Here is a 15366-nt window from a genome sequence, read left to right as displayed (position 1 = left end):
AATTTTAAAAGTTTCATTCTAAAATAAATTTAGATATTAACATAATCAATAAATTACAAATTATTTAAATTTATTTATATTAATTTTATATTCATTAAATTTATTTTATTTTTATTTTTGATAATTTCTTTCCAACCAGTGTGAAATACTTGATCACAAGAAAACGGAAAATAATATATATTTAAATGCATTTTCTTAATTTATTTTTTTTACACAAAATATAAGAACTTTTTATAAATAGATAAATTTATAAATAGCATTCAAAAAATTTAAATCACAAACCAACTAAAAAAATTTAATGAAAATTCCGATTATGAATCTGAGCAAGTATTAGAGAGACATGCGCATCACCTGTGGATCTTTGCTGATATCTTCTACCAAAGTGGAACACTTCCGATGTCTTTCTAGTATCTTTGTCATACTGCACAAAACATAAACAATTTCAATTTCTATCCGGAGAATAACGGGAAATCATTGAACTTTGTAATATTAGTACTTTATTCAATTTTATAAAACAGTATTTTAATGAGTTCACAATATTGTTCAGAAAATAATGAAAGTTTTGATAAGAATTTGGTAAAATCTAGTTAATTTTGTTGGGAATTTGAGTTATAATGGATAAGTTTTAGGATTTTGGATGTCTTAAAAGTTTTTGATGATCCTAAATCTATATCATTTATCAAATAACTACTTCAAACACTAACCATCAATTTTTTTAAGAAAATTTTCTCACCCTCAAAAAATTTACAGTCCTGTGGCTCAGTGAACAATGCCAAATAAAATACAAACAATCTAATAACTATTTGATCATGAACTAATTTAAGTAATATTTATCAGAGTGAATATTCATTTTTTAACTCCATTGAAAGTATTAAAAAGAGTCTAAATTAATGCATTTATTGTGTTGATAAAAGTACTAATATTGAAAAGAAAATGTGATATTTGAGAGTTTTTTTTATTATAGAGATTACATGCATAGGTAATATATAATAAAAAAGAGGTTTTTTTTGGGTTCTAATTAAATTTCTTAATCTATCTGCATTTTATAAATAAGGATTTGTAATTATTGCATTATTAAAATAGTTTTTAGCTTTATAACTGACTTTAAACCCTAAGATTTGAATTCTGGTCAACCATGTTTCCATACTCGTCTTTCTTGCTTGCATCAATGTGTTATGTTTATCTATATTTATTTAATACCATTTAGGTTAATTTTTTTAATAAACAGTGAGAAAACCTATCATAACCTAGTTGGTTCATCTCATAACTTAGTTGTCAAAACATTACTAAGGGCAACCATCAATTGCTACTATCCATGAATGAAGGATGACCCTCATTGTTATTCAAGGAGAACCCCTCATTGTTATTCAAGGGAAATGAGGCTACCAAGAATTACCAACTAGTGGTCCATAAGGTGCAGAGTTTCACTCTTGCAAGCTGCCTCTAGATCATGGGTCATTAACATATTTCCTTACATTCTAAGAAAACAAGCTCTTAAAAAAAGAAATTTTAACGTACTTTAGGCCCAATCCAACATTTAAATTATATGAACGTGTCCAAAAAATACTAATATTATTTTTTTTTCAAAAATAAATTTTCAAAATAAAATAATAAAAATTTCATTTGATGTTTCATTTTCCATTAAAATAAATTAAACTATCTTAAATTAACTAATTAAAATAAGAAATTATTGGACATCAACCTTTTTCTTTAAACCTAATTAATATTTTTCCTTTTGAAAATACATTGAGAAACATTTAGCATACTAAATCATATCACTTAGAACCTTCCTTCTTGTGAGACCACCATAATTTCTTCTTTTGCAAACACGTTTAACTTTAAAACATGGCTATCCGAATAAAGCGAGTATCATTTAATAGTGCAACAACATTTTCTAGATCTTGGTATTTACACCTAAATGAAGTATGCATTTATTGGGTTTTTAATTAAAATATATTTTTGATCATATATTCTACACTATGCTTTCACAAAAAGATGCGAAAGATTGCTCAAAATAATATTTTTCTAGTAAGATACATAGAGAATTGATCAATAAATGTTAATCTACTTTGGAATTGTAATGTTAGTTAAGTTTAGTTTGGTTAATGTATTTTTAGGTAAAGTATGATTTTTTACTATGTTTTTGTAGTTATTGGTTATGATTATTTTATAGATATAAATAGATTTAATAGTTTGTTTGTTTGTTTTTTTTTTTATATTAAAAACACCCTGTGAGTTAATACTAAATTTTTTATGAACTTTATTTAAAGAGAATGGAGATGATTTATTGAATATTAATTGTTGAGGTATGATCATGCTAGTTATTTTATTTTAAATTAATATATTTCTTCAAGCGACCACATTTTCTAAGGTCATGGTTTGTTTTCTTATTTGAGAGTTTTAACTCTGAGTATGCTCTAGTATAATAATACTTGAGATGTTTTTGCAAGTGGATACTTTAAGGTGTTTGGTGTATGTGGATATTTTTCTTAAGCATAGTACTGAAATTTGAAAAGTAGGTTGTTAGATTAGGGGATTGTGAGATACACAACAGGCATGAAAATGAAAATATACTAAGAAACTAAACTAATATTGAAGGTGATGATGTCACCCTTAATAGTAAATATTTTTGGAAGAAAAAGAAGAAAACTATATTGTTTAATTATATTTTCAACTTAATTCCTTATAAGTTCACTCAAATTTTAAATATGGGCACTCCTTCTACGTGAAATTAGATTCTACATTCAACAAGTACCCACTCTGCATACTTTTTAGTAGATCATATCTTTTTTTCTCAGAGTGGGTATAATGAAAAGTATTGAGAGTGGGTAATTATTGGATGAAAAATCTAATTCTATGTCTTTCTGACATATGAAACATGAGGAAAGCTATAATGAGACACTTTGTTGTTGAAAATACAATATAAAAGAGTAGTTTTATTTCTATGATTTTCAAAATTCCTCACTGTTATTTTATTAATTTTCACTACTATTTTATTATTTTATCTAAGAGGTACATTTTGGAACTCAAAATTGCTCTAATAAAAAAATGCGAAAAATAGACTCTAGATATTAAAGTTGTAGACATTTTTACAAAGACCCTTATAGAATCCATGATTTCGAAGCTTTGAGATATGTTAGGTGTACGTGAATGTTCCATTAAGGGGTTGATAGTAAGTAATGTTTTTTTCATTTTCCTATTATATTTTCTATGTAAATTCCTCAATCATATCCCTTGAGGGGAAGACATCAAGATATTTAGACACAAGATAGTTAGTGAAATTCTATTTCAATATATGCATTGATTTAAACATGCACTTTATTAGGAAGATTCTCTAGGTTGTATCCTCAATGTGATCTAGTATAAAATAAATGATCATGTAGCAGGAATTTTGAAAAAGATCCTTATAGAATGAAAGTTTTCAAATCTTCAAGCTATGTTGGTCATTTAAAAAGTTGTCCTAGTGGGTAATGGGATGTAATGCCTCCTTTTAAATTCTTCAATCCTATCCCAAGTTCTTCTTTACGGTAGATATTAGGATACTAAGACAATTAGGAGTTAGTTATGTTAAACTTGGTTGAATGTGGATTTTAGTAAAGTGTATTTATTAGTGAAATTTTGTAATTATCTAATCCAATTATCATGATTATGTTTTAAACATAAAATGATCCATTGGTTCATCTTCTCCTTACTACTAATGATACTTGATTCATGGATTAATGCACATTGTTATATGAACTCTTGATTTATGGATTAATGCTCATTGTTTGATCGTCATTGTTTAAATAAGATGGAGGGTCAGTTGTTGTTAATCAACCTTTCAGAGATACTCATGTAAATTATTTTCTTTTGCATAATATCTTTCCTCAATTTGCCACATTAGCTAGGGTTATGGATTATTCCCATTTTGGAGAGTTTCGACCATGTATACATTGATATATTAATCTTTGATTTATCTATATGGGTAATTACATTAATGTATTCAACTTATGTGGGTATCCCTTATTTTTCAAATAGTATAGTATTAGAGAATAAAAATTAAAAATGTGACAAAAATACTCTCTTCAGCATCGATTAGTGAATATAGTAAGAATTTAAATAGATCGATGAGGCAATACACAAGTTATTCCACTTCCCTTAAGATTTACAAAATACTAAATCATTTTTGTTCCTCCATTTCCCGTCTTGTTTTCACAATCTCAACATTATTTGCTATTCTAGTGAAATATATTAATTTTTTATTCATAATTGGTTATGATAATATTTTTAAAAATTATATATTTGTCCTGTTAAATGCCGCTTTGGCAAAATGACGTAAAAATAAAGGAATAATAATCTAAAAAAGGTTCCCTTAGAAAATTTAATTTTTTACGTGTTTAATAATTGCCACTAGAGTTAAGCTCTATATCGACACATAAGAACATTAGTTTCTTTTTATATTGTAGATAGAAAAAGAATGAAATGGATCTTTGTAGAATATGATTTTTGGTGGCTAGGGTTTCCCTAGCTACCATATTTCTTTTAGATCTAGGTAAATCTATTCGAGCCTGTATTGCAGGAGATGTCATAGATCTAGAGAAAGGATCTTTTTGTATGAATTGTTGGATGATTTCCTAATGGTGTACAACCTCACTACTCTATCTCAGATAACTGATACCCCACAAACTCACAACTAATTCATAGGTCTCTTTCTCAGTTTCATTTGCAATTATAGGGTAACACATTTGTTCACCATGCCATGGAGGATAAGGTTGATTTCATAGCCCTAGCACAGGCTCAAAAGCATTGGGTGATTTATTCTCCCCACCAAAAATTGTGAAGAAATTAGCTGAGATCCATGTGGTTGAACTCTCTTGAACTCTCTCCTTCATATCCATGAAAGAGAGCCTTAGTTCTCTCATAAAAAGCATTGGTCAACAACTTTATGGGCTTGTGTCTGAATCCAAGAGTTGTTGAAACCTATATCATGGGAAAACAAACCCCCATGCTTCAAGTCCAGGTAACATAATTGGTAGTATGAAGGGTCTTTTATGTATTTGTATTTCTCAATAAAATGGAAATAGATTTCATTTTTAGATCATGATCATATTTCATGGGGTCTAAAGTCCTCTTTATCACTCTATGAAATCTATATTTATGACCATATTTTTGATATTATTGTTGTGTAAGTGTGGCTTTGAATGCCACCCCTTCCTCATCATCGTTGGGGTCTTGATGCACTAAAAGGCACTAAAAACAATCTTGGCCTCTATTTGGATAAATAAGAACAAAAAATAGGTCAATTTTCATATGCTACATTTTTGTTGATATAAACCTCAATGAAGGTTTACGAGAGGCCCAAAAGTTAAATATAGAAGAATGGATCCATCTACAAGAATTGAACTATGAGTAGACACTTTCCATGTGCAATGATTGTCATACCCATGTGCACTTTGCCAAAAAATTCCCCCAATGAAAAGAAGACGAGCACGACAAAGCCCCTATTTCTAAACAGGCTAGTGTCTAACTAGCATGAAAGGGATGAATAAATCAACCAAACAAGGTTGTATCCCTAATGAAATTAGCTAAAGGTGAGCCAAGTCTAGAACCTTCCTTCAACAAAATTCCTTTGAGGCTCTTCCACATTCAAAACAAGATCAAGATACCCCTCTGGATGAAACCCCAAATGAGGATCGGGGAAACAAAGTTGTTCTAGTGGAGAATGAATAACAAGCTCCTTCATGGGTTATCTCTCCAGTTTCAGAGTCATATTTTGAAGGAAGAAAATTGGCATTTACATCCTCCAATATTGCGAAGATGAAGAAATTTATGCCAAAGTTATACCAGAAAGCTATAGAAATTAGAGAAACTCATACAAAAGCATTCACGGGAGGTAACATTAAAAAAACCTTATCCTCAAATGTAATGGAACCTCCTCTCAGAAGAGGCAAGAAATCTAATAAAGAAATATAAGAATGAAAAGCAAATGCTAACTTGGCTTTAGGTCCCCGACTTTGCATGGAATCTTTGGTCCAAAATATTCCCAAATAGTGTAATGTACCTTTTATGCATACTCTTATGCTTGCAATACCTATGAATTTACTCTTGTAAACATGTAGACAGACTCAATTGTAGTACAGGTGTAAAATACTGGGATTTTTCTCCCATGAATTTAATCAGTACCTCAGTGGAAGATCCCATGGAAGAAATCAAAATGTAATGAATCCCCTATTTATTTTATATGACTCTAAACATATTTTATAATCATTTTTCATTTGTGCCTAAAGAAAAAAAAACAATTCTAGCTAGATTTTTCTAGATTTCCTTAGTTTTCCATTATGCTTAAAAAAATTCTATTATATTGACAACATTATTCTAGATGATTTATTAGGTTTTAGTGAAATCTAGGAGGGCTATTTGCAACATTGAGATTAGTGATACAAATCCTCAAGATACCCTATAAGGAAATATTTGAAATGTTGTGAAGGTAAAGATTATAAGAAAGATTCTAGATCTAAGAAAGTTTTAAAAAGTCAAGGATCTAATGGTTCCCCCTTGGGAGAAATAATAATATCCACAAAATATGGAGGTGGTGTTTACTTGACATCTACAAGTACAAATTTAGATCATGATATATGTTAGATCAACTTGGGTATTTAATTTAATATGACTCCTCAGAAGGATTAGTCTTTTAATAATAAATGTACAATGGTGGTGATTTTTCCTTAGGGCACAACTTGACAAAAAATATACTACCATGTAGAAGGGTTAAACAATGCTCAAAGACAGAAATATTGGAATTTCTCCTCAAGCTTGGCATATTATAAATCTTTCTAGAAAACTAATATCTATGAATAAGATCAGTGGTGTAGGTATGCATATTGTATTTAAAAAGGAACTATGGAAGGTGGTTTTACTAGAATTGGTGTGCATGTGGGGAGTTCAAATTAGAACTTTGTATAATCGACTGAGAAGAATTATTAATAATTGATGAATGGTTCTATTTTTTATTCATGGTAGTAATGAAGAGGATACGACTGCCGTATTACCTTCAATTCTATGACATCAAATATTATTACAATTTGGAGAGAATTCCCTTTGAGAATTACATGGTAAAGGTATGATTGAAAGTAAATTTGATTTCTCATTAGATTTATATTTCTACAAATACTATATATATGAAAAAAGGTTACAAATATTGCCATCTAGTGTGATAAGAATAAAATGAACCTTGGAATTGATACACAGTAATGTGTCTGGACATGTGCTAACTCTACCACTAGGTGAATTTGTGTAGTATTTTTCTATCTGATGCAGAAGCATCTAGACCTAGACAGCAATGTGATGAAATGGTCACATGTTGTGGCTAAAACAGAGTGAAATTCACTAACTGTCAGTCAAAATCGATTTACTGAGGAGGTTGGATTCCTCAAATAGTTTGTTATTGTAATAAATGGGAGATTAGCTTATTTTGGATTTTGGGATAGAGCTGTTAGTCTAGGTGTGCTTGAAAAGCAATGGAATAGAAGAATTCTGTTCTATCTTGAAAAAAATAGGAAATTCTGTTAGATAATTTAGGAGAATTATTCGAGTGGATAATAAATAGAGAAAAATTGTAATAAGCGAGGGGAGGATTCTTTTAGAGAGATTAGACAGGCTGTGCGAGAGAGTCAGGTTTGGGGTGGAGTGAAAAGCTCAGAATTGTGTGAAGACTGTGTTTGTGTAAAACAGGGATCTTTCTTTTGTGTAACTGGGCCAAAGACCGAACTCTGTTTCGTTTTTATGAATATTACAAATGCAATTGTGATTGGTGCCTAATCGAATGAATTTAATGTTGTGTGCCTCTTTGTATAACGAGCTCGTGAAGCTTTGACATTGGTTTCTTTATGTATTACTTGAAATTGTGGCTATCAATGTGTTTTTATTATAAACTGTAAAAATCCCTGTGATTAATGCAAACATGTCTTAGCTGAGTCCGCAAGTAGAAAATCCTGTAAATACAGAGAACTGGGTAAAGTAATACTTTGTGGAACCTTTTGGTGATTTGAAATAGTAAATATATCGATTTTTTAATTCATCGCATCGGGCGAGGGAAGGTGTTCCATATTGTAACATCTAATAGTAGAAACGGATGCGAAATGATATAAGTCAGGTTTGAAATGGGATCGGGTCCAGAAATCTCGCATCGGTATTGTGGAATTCGCCAACAGTAGTGAAAAAAGTCTCTGCAACGAGCGATCTCCGATTGCCGATTGATCGCATCGGAATGGAGACAGATGCGATAAGATTATAAAGTTTTGTTGAATTGCGAATCGGGTCCGGGAAGCATCTCATTGCTTATGGGAAGCGATGTCTGCGATTACAATTTCCGATTGATCGTATCAGAGCTGTGGAAGCTGCTGATGGTTGGAGAACGCATTGGAATTACGATTTGCGAATTGATTTGAGCGGGATCGGATGGTTGAGGTTGGAACAGAATTGTAATGAATGTTAAGTCCAGGCGCAGAGGCAGATACATAATTAAGGTGATGTGTTGGTAAGTCATGTTTAATGTTATTCGACTTATAATGAAATCTGAGTTATGTAATGGAAGATCGCACGTAGGACATTGGGTGAGATCGAACGAAGGTGCCATGGTAGCAATCAATTGAAGGGTCTCCGTATATGTATTCTGCGTATAAGAAAGTGTGGAGCGAGATTTAATGGAGTTGAAATTGCCAGTCTCAAAGTCTTATCTGGGCATTTATTGGAGATGCATTCTGTATATGCATGAGAACAAAGATTCTGGGTTATGCAGGGGTTACCCTGCGTCATTTTTGGTATCAGAGTAGGAAGGCTCTGTGGAAATTGAAGAGGTCTGCTTATGAAGATTTAAGACTACAGAGGCATGAAAACAGTAGCATGTTGAAAGAGTGAAGACTGCAGCAATATAAATCAAGAGAAACTGTGAGAGAAGAACCAGATGCATTCTTAAAAGCAGAATAAGGAAAGTCCTTAGAAGTGGCAGTGAACCTAAAAAAAATCCAACAAGAGATTGGACAGAGAGACAATTGAAGTGTTTCAGAAGAGAAAGTGAGAGATTGCAGAAGCCTAGAGGGAGCAAAGGTGTTGCTCGAGAGAAGATTCCAGACAGAGGATCGTGCTTACCAAAAGACTGAGTGAGGAGAGCTTAGTGAGGTAAGTGGCAGCAGAAGAGGTTACTATTGCAGAGGCTTGTTGCAGAGGAGTGAGGAGCTCATGGAAATAGAGGAGAAGAAAATGACTACAGATAGTCATAGCAGAAGTTCACAAAGAAGCCACAGCAGAAGGAAAGATGCCAAAGCAAATGGCATGAGGATGAGTCAAGAAGAATTTGACAGAGAGAAAGCTGAGATAGATTTCCAGATTGGAATATTGATGAAGATGCTGCAGAGAAGTGTTGAAGACCAGAAGAATGGTTGGACCATGAGGAAAAGAGCAAAGTGGCAAAGGCTATGGGAAAAGAGAAATCAGCAAGTGAAGTTAGAGATAGTAGAAGAGTTGAGAAAGATTGAGTAGATATTGAGTGCTCAAGAGGAATCAGAGGAATTCAGAGAAGCAGAAGTAGAAATGGAAGTTTCCATTTGTAGACCAGAACAAGGTGAATTGTTGGGGGAAGAGGATAATGAGAGGTCAGCTGAAGATCTCATGGACTATTGGCATAGTTCAGAACAATTCGAAGATATGTTGACAAGGGAAGCAGATGAGGCAATGAAGCCTTGTGATTTTAATTCTTATAGTTTGTGTATGTTTGCAGGATATGCTGAGGATGATGGACAGTCTGATGAAATTGTCACAAATAGGAATGAAGCTCTTGAGGTGAAGTATGATGGAGAATCCCTTTTAGAGGAAGAAGGCGTTGATCTACTGCAACAGAAGGAGTTCATAGATGAAATCCTGTTTGGTGTGAAACAGTCAGATGAGGTTGATATAGATCAGAAGTCTAATGACAATTCCATAGTGGGACTACAAGAAGGTAAATCAATGAATTTGTTTAATGGAATTGATGAAAGATGCTTGCAATATGATAATGTAGAAAACAGGTCAACTCAGGAGGATTGCCAGGAAAAGAATGAAGCTGAGAATGGAAATTGTGATGAACTGCTGGAGAGATTTCACAAGGAAATAGAATTCTTGGAGAAATTACTCAAGGAACCTAAAGGAGAAACGAAGCTTACAGAACCTGATGGAGGAAAAGGTGTGGAAGACAGCATTAATAAATATGATGCTGAAATCAGAGAAATTGAGCAGCGATTATTTGAAGGTGAGATGAAAGATCAGGAGCAACAAGGAAGTTATGTCCTCAGAGGCATGAAGGAGACAAAAATATTAACTCAGCAAGATGAATATGGAAATAACCAGAAATTTGGAAGGAATGATCAGCTACATAAGAGTGAATTTGAGGAAGGCATTAAATTGCAGAAGTATAGAAACTGGCAGCAGAATGAAGAACCAGAAATTGGTCCGGCAGTACAAAGAAAGACAAGTGAAGACCGAAGATACAGATGGAGACTGAAGAAAAGGGTGAAATGGAAGCTATTGCAACAGAGGTGGAATGGCAAGCTGATGAACGAGTTCAGGGAACTTGAACAAATTCATATTGATTTGTTAAAAAAGGAAAGACTCAGAGAAATGGAGTCACAGCAAGAAGGATCCGCTGAAATCCAAAAGATCTATGATGGAGGATTGGTGCTTGAAGCATCAAAAGAAAATGGAAGGTATTGTATTTTGAAAACTGAAGGTTGTTGTGTGTTTGCAGGTCATATCGACTTGAGGAAAGACAAACAGTTATTGAAGACTGTTGTATTAACAGATGAAGAGATGACTACTCATAGTCATATGCAGAATAAGGAGGGAAGTTACAATCAAGTGCAGGGAGATATCCACTCAGATGACATTCAAAGAATAAGTCAAAAGGAGGATGGCAAAAGAATTATTGAAATCAAAGGATACACTGAGCTGTTTAAAACTGCAGCTAAAAGAGGACAGCTATTGAAGATTGAGCAGTCATTGAAGATCATTGACCTTGAAGAAAGCCAGAGTAAAGAAGGATTAAAGACAAATATTGTGGACAATGCAGTTAGTGAAGATTGTGCAGAACTTTTGAAAGAACTTCCAGATGGGATGGCAGATTTGTGGTATAAGTCGAATCTTTTGATGAGGAAGCCAGGTAAAGCATTTGTGTTTATTGAGTTGATTAATTTTGATGAAGATTTACATGCAGGAAAAAGGCAATGTGGAATCAATCTGAAACAAGAAGTTAATTCGAAAGAACAGATCGGATTAATGGAGGGTGAGATCAGAAAGCCTCAGAATGAGGAAATGGTGGTGAATTTATGCTATGAAACTGCTGAACTAAAGTTGAGTTTTCAAGAAATTTGTGGAGATATAGGTATGCTGGAATTTGAAGTAAGGAATGATGAAGTCATGAATGAGAAACCAGAAGAAGGACCTGGGAAAAGGCATTTGTACATTTCAGAAATGTATATGGAAGATTATGGGCACAGAGATTATGATGTTCTAATTCAAGAACACAATCAGTTGCAACAGAATAGTATTCAACACATGGAAAGTGAAATGGACAAAGAATTGAATGAGTTCTGGAAACTCATACTACAACATTCCAGTAAAACAAATACAGGACAAAAGAAGAAAGGAAGATTGGCTGGAAGAAATGGTACAGGTGAAGGGAATGGAAAACTGCGAATCAGAATGAGCAAAACAGCAGCGAAATATGTGAAAAGGACAACAGCAGATAGTGAGGCATTACAGCATAGTGGACAAAGACTTGAAGGACAAACAACAACAGCAGTAACCAAGGACAAATTATCAAACCAAGTATGGGATCCAGGAGGAGACAGACATGAAGTACATGATCAGGAGATCATGGTTAATTTAAACTTTGGGAGTCTGATGCAGGAGCATCTAGACCTAGCCAGCAATGTGATGAAATGGTCACATGTTGTGGCTAAAATAGAGTGAAATTCACTGACTGTCAGTCAAAATCGATTTACTGAGGAGGTTGGATTCCTCAAATAGTTTGTTATTGTAATAAATGGGAGATTAGCTTATTTTGGATTTTGGGATAGAGCTGTTAGTCTAGGTGTGCTTGAAAAGCAACGGAATAGAAGAATTCTATTCTATCTTGAAAAAATAGGAAATTCTGTTAGATAATTTAGGAGAATTATTCGAGTGGATAATAAATAGAGAAAAATTGTAATAAGCGAGGGGAGGATTCTTTTAGAGAGATTAGAGAGGCTGTGTGAGAGAGTGAGGTTTGGGGTGGAGTGAAAAGCTCAGAATTGTGTGAAGACTGTGTTTGTGTAAAACAAGGATCTTTCTTTTGTGTAACTGGGCCAAAGACTGAACTCTATTTCGTTTTTCTGAATATTACAAATGCAATTGTGATTGGTGCCTAATCGAATGAATTTAATGTTGTGTGCCTCTTTGTATAACGAGCCCGTGAAGCTTGGACATTGGTTTCTTTATGTATTACTTGAAATTGTGGCTGTCAGTGTGTTTTTATTATAAACTGTAAAAATCCCTGTGATTAATGCAAACATGTCTTAGCTGAGTCCGCAAGTAGAAAATCCCGTAAATATAGAGAACTGGGCAAAGAAATACTTCGCGGAACCTTTTGGTGATTTGAAATAGTAAATATATCGATTTTTTAATTCATCGCATCGGGCGAGGGAAGGTGTTCCATATCGTAACATCTAATAGTAGAAACATATGCGAAAAGATATAAGTCAGGTTTGAAATGGGATCGGGTCCAGAAATCTCGCATCGGTATTGTGGAATTCGCCAACAGTGGTGAAAAAAGTCTCTGTGACGAACGATCTCCTATTGCCGATTGATTGCATCGAAATGGAGACGGATGCGATAAGATTATAAAGTTTTGCTGAATTGTGAATCGGGTCCAGGAAGCATCTCATTGCTTATGGGAAGCGATGTCTGCGATTACAATTTCCGATTGATCGCATCGGAAATTTATCATAGGAGGAAGTCATCGCATCGGAGCTGTGGAAGCTGCCGATGGTTGGAGAACGCATTGGAATTGCGATTTGCGAATTGATTTGAGCGGGATCGGATGGTTGAGGTTGGAACGGAATTGTAATGAATGTCAAGTCCAGGCGCAGAGGCAGATACATAATTAAGGTGATGTGCTGGTAAGTCATGTTTAATGTTATTCGACTTATAATGAAATCTGAGTTATGCAATGGAAGATCGTACGCAGGACATTGGGTGAGATCGAACGAAGGCGCCGTGGTAGCAATCAATTGAAGGGTCTCCGTATATGTATTCTGCGTATAAGAAAGTGTGGAGCGAGATTTAATGGAGTTGAAATTGCCAGTCTCGAAGTCTTATCTGGGCACTTATTGGAAATGCATTCTGTATATGCATGAGAACAAATATTCTGGGTTATGTAGGGGTTACCCTGCGTTACTATCATAGATGACTTTTTGATGAACACAGATCTGTTTCATTTGAGATAAATATATGGTTTTCAATAAATTTAAAGAACTAATAAGAAAATAAAATAAAGTCATTGAGGTGAGATAATAGTGGAGAGTTTCACAAAAATGTGTTCAAGGGATTTCATAAGAAGTGTGGAATAATAAATAATAAATAATATTCCATGGCCACCTCAAAAAAATATTCCAAAGACAAAAATATAATTAAAACGAAATGGATTAAGCTAAGTGGTCTACGATTACGACATGAATTCTAGGAAAATGTACTATATACTATGTGTTATTTCATCAATGAGTTCTTGATGAACACATATATCTATTTTGTTTGAACTAAGTCTAATGTTTTCAATAAATCTAAATAGTTTAGTGTCCTTATGAAAAATTACAAAGATAAAAAAATAAAGATGTTGAGGTAGGAGAAGAGTGGAGAGTTTGAAAAAATTGTGTTCAAGATTTTTTTTAAAAAGTGTGGAATATTAAATAAAACTAGTACTCTATGGACACCACAACAAAATATGCAAAAAAAAATAAAAAAAAAAATAATGTAAAGGGAAATAAGTGTACATAAGTAGTGTAGGGATATCACAATATTTCTAGGAAAAGGTAGTGTATACTATATATTACTTCATAAATCAATCACATACATCGAAAGAACTTCACATCAAGCACGTGATACAAAAATATATCGCTTAAACATTTTATAGGTTTTTGTTGTGATGTTTATGCGATGGATTCATTGAAAAATAAGAGTGATCTATATAATAAAGCTAAAAAAATATGCTTAGTAGATATAAGATGGAATGAAGGGTTATAAACTTTGAACCTAGTAATAAAGGATGTTGCTTATAGTCAATATGTAGTATATAGATATGTTAATACAACTCCAAAATAGTAGTCTAACCAATGGAAGAAGAACTAGAGAAGGAAGAGCCTAAATTGAAGGGTGAAGAGTTCAAGTCAATAGAAAAATTACAAATAGAAGAGGAGAAAATTCAAACTTTAGTATTGGGGAGGTTGATTTGAGAAAGAATAAAAACAAAAAGGAATACCTCACTTGATTCTCATTCTATTTTTATTTCATATATTACTAACTATAATTATAAAAAAAATTAGGGAGCCAATCGATTCATAAGGTAGTGAATTATGAACTAATTCGATGGTTGGAGAAATGGATACCTTGCACAAAAACAATACTTTGGATTTGATTGAGTTTTTGAATGGAAAGAAACATATTGCTAGAAAATGGGTGCTTAAAAGATTTAATGGAAAAGGTATGGTAGACAAGTGTAAAGTTTTCCTAGTAGTAAAGGGATATAGTGGAGGGAATCAATTTTCTATTTTTTTTTGTCTTTTTGCTAAATTAAATTCTATTAGGTTTATTTTTTTTCTAGATTTGCTTCTTTTGATGTTAAATTAGAGAAGATGGATACAAATAAAATAGCAATATATGGAGGTATGGAAGAATAAATATAAATGAAAAAACGAAAAGGTTTTGCGAAAAAGATACAAGGATTTGGTTTGTAGTATCATGAAGCCATTATATGGATTAAAACAATCTCCAGGAAAGTGGTATCAAATGTTTGGTGCTTATATATTTGGCCTTAGTTTCTCAAGAAAAAAGAGTTGATCACTAGGTATATTAAAAATATGTTGATCATTTCATTTAGGTGGTATTGTGTGTTGATGACATATTATTGATTGGAAACAAGAAGAAAATGATTAAGGATGTCAAACTTAGATTGTTTTGAATTTGATATGAAACACCTTGTTGCATGGATTCTATTTTGGGCAAGGAAATCAAAGGAGATTGGGAAAATAGGGAACATAAATTAAATTATAAGAAATACATTGAGACATTATTGTATTGGTTTAATTTGAAGGTATATAAACTAAT

At 32.9% G+C, this 15366-nt stretch overlaps 1 protein-coding gene across 2 annotated transcripts in view; it reads right to left on the bottom strand.

Moving 5' to 3' along the window:
- LOC149261671 (agamous-like MADS-box protein MADS2) overlaps window positions 1–15366 on the bottom strand; it is a 396844-nt gene that overhangs the window by 146220 nt on the left and 235258 nt on the right. For both annotated transcript variants that reach the window (XM_089382179.1, XM_089382185.1), the window contains exon 2: window positions 352–421. In XM_089382179.1, the coding sequence (XP_089238305.1) occupies window positions 352–421 (70 nt within the window). The remainder of the gene's footprint in view (window positions 1–351; window positions 422–15366) is intronic.

The sequence above is a fragment of the Pinus tabuliformis genome, chromosome 6 (assembly GCF_031772625.1).
Source record: "Pinus tabuliformis cultivar Carrire ecotype Pingquan chromosome 6, CPIR1, whole genome shotgun sequence".
Lineage (NCBI taxonomy): Eukaryota > Viridiplantae > Streptophyta > Pinopsida > Pinales > Pinaceae > Pinus > Pinus tabuliformis.
This window is presented reverse-complemented; position numbering and strand designations above follow the sequence as displayed.